The 8,105-nt window shown below is 50.5% G+C and overlaps 1 protein-coding gene across 1 annotated transcript in view; it reads right to left on the reverse strand.

Moving 5' to 3' along the window:
* Positions 1–2,410, reverse strand: part of POU2F3 (POU class 2 homeobox 3) — a 98,797-nt gene extending 96,387 nt beyond the window's left edge. Inside the window, exon 1 of the mRNA XM_074335329.2 lies at positions 2,177–2,410. Within this exon, the coding sequence (XP_074191430.2) occupies positions 2,177–2,204 (28 nt within the window). The 5' untranslated portion in view covers positions 2,205–2,410. The remainder of the gene's footprint in view (positions 1–2,176) is intronic.
* Between the last annotated feature and the right edge of the window lie 5,695 nt (positions 2,411–8,105).

Consider the following 8,105-nt stretch of genomic DNA (forward strand, 5'->3'; position numbering starts at 1 on the left):
TCAGGTCCTGCTCCTCACATAAGAATGCAGGACATGGTGAGGCCAAAAAGGAACACCCACGGAGCCATAGATAGGGGAGTCATAACACTAGAGTCACGCTGGCACCTGGGTTGGAGACACAGGAAGCAGGAGCTACGGGATCCTCAACCTGCCATCCGCTTCTCTCTCTGCCAACCAACCCACCTTGCCAGCCACCATCTTCTTGCTAGCCCCCATTTGTTGCTAGCGTAGCCACAGCAGTTATATTAATGGCCAATGGCTCATTGGTTACAGCTGACAGCCAACTAGCCACAGCTGATGGCCATTTAATCACAGTTGATGGCCATTTACTACTTGAGTGAGCACCTTTTTACATGAGGGTGAGAGCCTAGAAACTGCACTCCTGGCTCTGTCCCCACACCCTCTCACATCAAACCTCACTCTCTCTCCTGCTCTTTGCTAGATCCTCTTAGCCTGCTTCCCTGCTGGGTCCCAGATGTCCCACCTCCTCCCACTTCCCCCAGAGCAGGAGCCTTCCTCCCTAGACAGTGAGATACAAAACCCTCAGGAAATCTCTGATCTTGGCCCTAAAGAACTTGCCACTGAGCCCCACCTTTCCAAATTCTTGCTTCCACTCAAACCAAGTCCTTGGTGGGAAGGGAAGGAAGAAGAGCAAGAGATCGGCCCCCAGGTATGCCCAGTCCCATGTTGGTACCACAGGGTCTGGAAACAGATTTGCCCCAAACATTGGATGACACCAGCTGGATGGTTCCTTTTGCCTCAGCTAGCCTTTCCTGCCAGGTCCTGGCATCTGGGTATCCACTCAGTCAAAACCTCTCTGTTAGCCTGCCCTTCACTCAGCATTGTCAGGACTGTGTCTGCAGAACTATGGACTCTAGGGCTCCCTGTGCACCCACTGCTGCTTGTCTTCAGGATTGGTGGGTCCCAGGAAGAGCCAAAGCCTCCAGCCTGCTCTGCTCCTTGAAGTGGGTAGGGAAAATTGCCTCCCCCTTCTCTGCTTCCCTACTCTGCCAGAAAGGAGAGCAGGTAACAAAAGGAGAGCAGGAATTTTGAAAAGAGTGCTGTCTCATTTCAAAGGCACATTTCTAGTTTGAAATGGCCAAATTAGGTTTAGCTTTTTTCACCTTGAGACTGTTCTCTGCTCAGGCCCTCAGACCTCCAGAAGGCCTACCCTAACATAGGCCCAACCCTTCAGGAATAGTAGCTGCCGCCTTAACCCAGCTGTGGAAGGAATGATCAGCAGGGTGAATAGAGGGCCCTTGGTTAACACCATGCCCACATACCTTTCACGGAGGAGAAACTGACTTCTGGAAAAGTATTTCCGTCTCCTAGGGTCCCACCTCTGAGGAAAGGAGGGCTAGGTATCTGAATCTGTGGGACATGGAACGCAAAGGAAGTATCTCTCCCCACCGCCCTCTCAGATGGAAGCTCTTCTCTGAGGCTCCTATGCTCCTTCTGTGGGGTCCCACAGAGCTCCTGACCAGCACCTGCCCCCACTATGCATTGAGCCTATAGCACTGCCAAGACTCACAGAACATGTGGGTGGAGCAGAGGTGTCTGCTCCACCACCTCTCCCAACTCACATGGGAACAGGTAGACTTACCTCTGATACACAGGGACACATGCTTCCACAATCCCTAATCAATACATGTGTGGCATGGCACCTGCCCCAGGTATGCCTCTGTAATTGCCCAGCCCCACTCCTTCTAAGCACCCCCCACCCCCAGCCCACCCCTAGACCTCACAGATGCTCACTTTGTCTCCACATAAATGCCTGGGACACCAAACACATAACATGTGGATACACGTATTTTCCTCACTTATGCACACTCCCAGGTCCACACCCCTGGCTGAGCCAGTGAGCCATCCGTCTGCAATCAGTGAACAGGGCAACTTAATTGAGAGACAACAGTTAAGCACAACCAAGGCCCACACATCTGCCACTCTCCAAGGCCTCCGAAGCCCTCCCACCTCTCAGACGCATAGATCCCACCTTCGTTCTTCTCCAAGGTCCCCCAAACATCTACCCCCCCCCACGCCAGCCCCTGGGTGACCCGCTATCCACACTGCCCTCTTCTGGCCGCCGGGGAATAAGACCCCTGAGAACGGTGACCCTCTCCTTCACCCCTTTCTGCGCCCAGTGACACCTGTCAGAGCTCAATCCCTTCACCCTCACCTGTGTGCATGAGTTCTAAATTCACCATCCTGCCCCAGGCGGGGCCAAAACCAGCGCCCCCCCAGGTCCCTCGCGTCGGCCCCAGCCGGGCCCCCTGGGAAGCCAGGGTCTCCTTCCTTCCGCCGCCGCCACGGGAGGCACTCCCGGAGCTGTCGCTGCCACCGTCCCGCGCTCCGCTGCTCCAGCCTGGGCAGCACTCGGCGCAGCCAGGATTGCCACACGCCCCAGGTGAGCACGAGGCGCGGCGCGGGGCGGGGGCCGTCGGCCACGCCCCCTGGCAGGGCCGCAGCACCTGGCCCCCGGCCCATGCAAAGCAGCGATTTGCATACGGGGAGCTAGGAGCATGGGGAAGGGGCAGGGGGTGCTACCGGGGCGGGTCCAGACCCTGAGCAACACCTGTCTGCCCCAACCTGGCCTGGCGGCCTCTCCCCACCGCGCCCGTTGTGACCCAGACTCTTGGTCCAGTTCACCCTTTTTAGGAACCCTTTTTAGGTGGATTACCCAGCTGGGGCCGAGCTTCTGTCTGGACAGACTCCCAAAGTGTAAGCGCTGCAAGGAGCCTGGAGTGTTTGAAGAAGCCATGGGAAGTACAGGAAAGAATCTGGTTTTGGAATCCTGTCTCTCAACCGTTTACCAGTTGTGTGACAGGAGACAAGGCTCTTCAGCTCCCTGAACGCCTTTTTCTCATCTGTAAAATGGAACAGGTGCGAATCCTAATGGGTATCTGTCTTATGTGGAGTTAGCAGGTGGCCAAGCTCACCAGTTCCTATGCATCCTCACCACATCCTGGGACCTAGATGGGGCCCAGTTTATTATCACATTTTCTCAGGTGAAGACACTGCCCTTTTCCTGTTCCACCCAGGTCCCAAGTTGCTTTGAGGCTCTATGACATGATGATGTGAAAGTTATTAACCAATATCAGGGGTTGTGGGGACAGCTATCTCCCTCATCTACAGAGCTAGGAGGCGACAAAATCACACAATTCCCTAGTGACAGATGGTGCCTGGCTGGAATCAGGTCTCTGGACTCCCTTTCCAGTGCTCTTTGCAGCTCCCACCATAGATCTGAGCTCTTATCCGCACCCTTCTCCACTCTTCAAGTTGCAGTAAGTGGTGCCAAGAGCAAGGGACCACTGTCTTGTAAGCACAGAAAGCCATATGCCAACAGGAGGGCAGGGCCTTGACTTTCTTTCTAGACATGTCTTCCTATCAACCTACCTTAGTTTCAAGACCTCTTTCCTGCTCACAGAACAGGTCCTGGGCTTTTCTGCATGTTCTTTCCACCTGGTATGTTCACCCACCATCCACCCCAATAATCCCTATTATAATATCCAACATTTATTGAACTTTCACTATGTGCCAGGCACTTTACTAACACTTAAAGCATCTATCTTGTTTAGTCCTCATAACAACTCATAAATTGGACTGTCATTTCCATTTTACAGATGGAAAAAATGAGGCTCAGCAAGTTTAACTTGTCTAATGATACCAGTAAGTAAAGCATTAGGGCTCCTATTCTAAAGCACTGCACTCTACTCCCTCTATGCACAATTCAAATACCATTTTCTTTCTGAAGTCAGAAGTTATCTGATCTTTCACTAAATTACCATAATACTTCAATTTCTTTAATAGCCCTTGTGGTGGGTTCTGTGGGACTTTTCTTATCCTACCTTCTGATGGTTAACCAATTGGTGCCTCCACAGCACTGAGCACAGTGCTGGGTACACAACAGGTATCAGAAAGGGCTCAGTGGGTGCCACAGTGGCCCTGGAGGAATAGGAAATGCTTAATAAGTGCATCTTCAGTTTCATACAAACCACCCTCCCCGGTCACATTGTCCTCTCTTGCCCCACTCTCAGCAAGAAGAGAGGGGACTTTCTTCCTGTGTCTTCTGGCTGGGGGGAGAGATCAGTCAAGGTTTCTTGGAGGCCTAGTGAACCCAACCCAACTCCCCCTCATCCCTGCAACTCAGGCTGTCTTTCCCTTCCCTCCTTTTCCTTCCTTTCTCTCCCCTCTTCCATTTCAGGCTTGGCCCCTTTCCTGAGGTCCGTTTCTTATCTACAAATGCACATCCCCTGCCATCATACTAGAAAAATACCTGCACATAATTTATAAACCCCTGTGTGACTGTGCTTTTTATAGCTCTATTTGCATAACATTTGCATGGCTGTGCGCACCGAGGGTCTCATTCTCTGTTTTCTTTTCCATGTTACATTTTTTCCTCTCGGCTTTAGTTTTCCAGAAGCCAGAGGAGCTTGTACCTAATGATTTCCAAGGGCTTTACAGCTCCAGCAGCCTTGGATTCTGGGGTCCTGGGGATGAGGTAATGGTGGAGCTCTTGGAGATGGTGCCCATTGGGCAGAGATGGGACCTTGGAGGTTCACAGTTGGAAGCACAGTTTTGGGTTCCAGATATGGGGTGAGAGGATGAGAGGGTAGCAGGCTGTGGGGAGAGGAGGAGGGTGGCAGACATTTTCTTACCTTCTTTCATTTACTCATTCCTTTAGTCATTTTTCAATAAATATTGACTGAGTGCTTCCTATCTGCCAGGAAAGGTGCTACATACTGGACATGCTCCTTCTTATTTAATCAGCACAACTTTAGAAGGAAGATATACTTTTTAGGCTCCTCTAATAGAAAAAACTAAGGTGCAGGGAGGTTAATGCAGCCAGTAGATGACAGAGTTGGGATTTAGACCAGGTCTCCCTGACTCCAAAGCTTGCTATTTTAATCCTGCTTCCTGTGCCTGAGCCTGAGTCTCTCATTCTCTTCTCTTCCCTTCCATGATCTTGTAACCTGAGACGGTTGTCATTCATGTGAAGAACAGGAGGTTCACAGGGGAGGGATGTGCCCAAGGTCACACAGCAAGGAAAGGCAGAGCAGAAACCTCCCACATTTTCTGCTCCTCCTTCACACGTTCTTCCTGGGTCTTTGAAGGTTCGATGGGTTTGTGACATCTGTGTATGGGAAAAGGGGCAGGGTGGGACAATTTTTATTTCTTCCATATCTGACTTGCTTGGTGATAATTTCAAGTAGATGAACTAGAATAGGATCTCAAAAGATCCCTTTATCCCACCCTCCTTCTCCGCACTCATAGTCTCCATGAAATCAGCGTTTTGAGTTCTTGGCAGATGGGAGGTGATGGGGAAGGTGCCAATCCCCTGGGCCTAATATTCCAAATATGTTTTTAGCCTGGGATAGGGGATTGCCTGGAGGTTAGAAAGGAACAGAGGAAAGAAAGGGAAAAAAGAAGCAAGGCAAGAAATTTCAGTGCCTTTGGACCTCAATAGAGCCATATGCAAATGAAATGCAAATGAAACACAAATTATCTCTCCCTGCCTCCCTTACCCTCCCTCTTTCTCAACAGCTGGAGGACTTTTTTAGGCAGTAGCCAAAGCTTTACTCCAGGATGCTATGGTCTCAAAACTGTGATCAACTTTGATCCCTACCCAGGTCCTCCTGGTTCTCCAGGGGTGACATCTGAGCCTCTTCAGTGCAACTCTAGGAAGTCACTAGCTCTCCAGGTCCCATTTCTAGAAATCACTAGGAATCAAGCTTTGCATTTCAGACATGTTTCTGAATGGGCTATAGCCCTGGAGAAGGTGATCAGGGGAGGGAAGACGCTCCACCAGCCGCGTTTCCCACCTCAGCAAGGGAAAATGGCCTTCTTGGCTTCAGGCTCTCCTGCTCATTCTCATTTCCTGTCACGTCAACTGGATTCAGTTGTCAGGGCTGGAAGAAGGGTGGAGAGCAACAAGTCCCTTCTAGCTCCTGCTGTCTGCCAGGTGAACTGTAGAGCCCAGAGCATGGGGTGTGTGGTGGGGGTCAGCTCTCTATCTTGGGGTACCCACAGAGAATGATTCCAAGCTCAGGCTTCTCAAGAGGGCTGATGGAAAAAAGGTAGAGGCCAGGAAGAACTCCTAGTCTTCTGTTAAAATCACACCTCAGAGTCCATCTTATGGCACCATTGCAGAGTGGGGGTAGAGGGGGTTAGTATCAGTCTGACAAAGTGAGAGGTGCTCTGGGAACCAGGATAAAGCAACTATTTCTGGGGATTGGACTGGAGAGGACATGGGAGTCAGGATGCAAAGCTATTCCCTGCCCTGATAGCCCTAATGCTGAGCACTTAACCCTGGACATCCCACCCCATCCACTATCCAGCCTTTACTCACATCTAAGGGGAGTACACACAAACTCATTGCCCATTTTGCACTTGAACGTTCTGAATAATAGATAATAGTAATATGTCTTTAATTTTAAAACAGCATAACAACTCTGTTTTCCAATGAATTTTTTGACCTTGGGGCCAGCATTGGGCCTGTGTCTGGCCACTCTAATTGCACCTTAAACAGAGCTATGTCTCAGTCAGCCCTTTCCTGGCTCTCCCCGCCTACCTCAGGCTAGGTAAACTTCCTGGTTCACCAGCATGCTCAGGGCAAGTCTAAGCCCAACACGCCCTCTTGTGGTGATGGGGATGGGTGACCCAGACTTGAGCATCCCTACCTGCAAGACAGGAAAGGTTTCACCACGGTCCTACAGTGAGTGCCTGTCTATTCTTGCAGGTGAGGGCAAGGTGGAGATACTGAATTTTAGCATCAGAGTGCTGTTAGGTCTTCTAGCCCATGCTCCCCATCAAAGGCCAGACTTTACCGTTGAATTCCATCTGGAGTCACCCAGCCTCAGCGCAGTCAGCACAGTGATAGGAGTCCTGACCTTATTGATCTGTCTGTCCTATTGCTGGACAGCTCTGCTGTTTAAAATGTCCTACCTCCCACACTGCCCCCTGGAGCTTCTGAAGTACATGACAATCCCACACACTCATAATGTAGGAGGTCAGCGGCCATTTGTCCATTCATCCATTCAGAGCATGTATTGAGTACCCACTGAAGCTATGCATTGGGCTAGGAGCTGGAAGTAGAATGGAGACCAGACACTGTCCTTGCCCTCAGGAAGATTACAATACGGTGATGTTTGTAGACCAATGAAGAAGCAAGTCCCTTATACTGTGGCATGAGCTCTAACAGGGAAATAAAGGGTATTATGGGGCCTGCTGTGGGCATGCCTTACTTGAGTTTGGCCATGGGCCTCAAGAAAGGCTTCTTAGAGGAAGGGACATCTAAGCAGAGATTACCCAGCAAGGAGGTAGGAGGTGAGTGTGGGCTTAAGAAGTACAAGCAAAAGAAACAGCATATGCCAGGAGGGTGTGTGGAGCATTGGAGGCTTTCAAGAAGTACAGGCTGGCCAGATCACAGAGCACAAGAAGTGGAAAAATACAAATGAGTGAAGGTGATGATATTCATATAGGGAGGCACCTTGGCTGGGGAGATGGAGGACTCTCGTAAGAAGTTTCACTGTGAAGGAACAGGTACAAATAGGGCAAAGGTACAGAGGGACTTGGGTTTGAGGTACTTTTTTTTTTTTTTAGATGGGAAAGATTTAAATACTCTCAGGGCTGATAGTAAGGAGGCAGGAAAGAGAGAAGAGGAAGAGAGAGACAAGGGAGAGGGGCTGGGATTTAGAGCCCTGGGGTCAGGGTCAGGGAAGTAATGACACTGAAAAGCTAGGGCTGAAGAGGCAAGAAGAGAAATAATGTTCCAGGAGCCCATGGAGGTCTGGAGCCTTGGGAGAAGGAAGCCAGTGCCAGAGGTGTAGAACTGAGGGAGCAAGGAACAGGGAATGCATATCTTGAACTGTCTCTCAGCCAGCCCTCAGATCTCTGATGCTTCTCACTGGCCAATCCTAAAGTGAGGAAGCCCAGGTGGTGTCCAGAGGTCGATATCCATGGGAACAGAGCAGGGCAGAGGAGGGTAGAGAATGAGGTAGGGGTGGAAATGGGTGACGAGGGGGCAAGTGGGGAACAACCAACATAGCCATTACCTGACTATAGTCATTAGCTGATATATGAGAATAAGCCCTAGAATGCTTTAATAT

Source organism: Rhinolophus sinicus, chromosome 14 (genome assembly GCF_057876585.1).
Source record: "Rhinolophus sinicus isolate RSI-liver-muscle chromosome 14, RSI-T2T, whole genome shotgun sequence".
Taxonomy (NCBI): domain Eukaryota; kingdom Metazoa; phylum Chordata; class Mammalia; order Chiroptera; family Rhinolophidae; genus Rhinolophus; species Rhinolophus sinicus.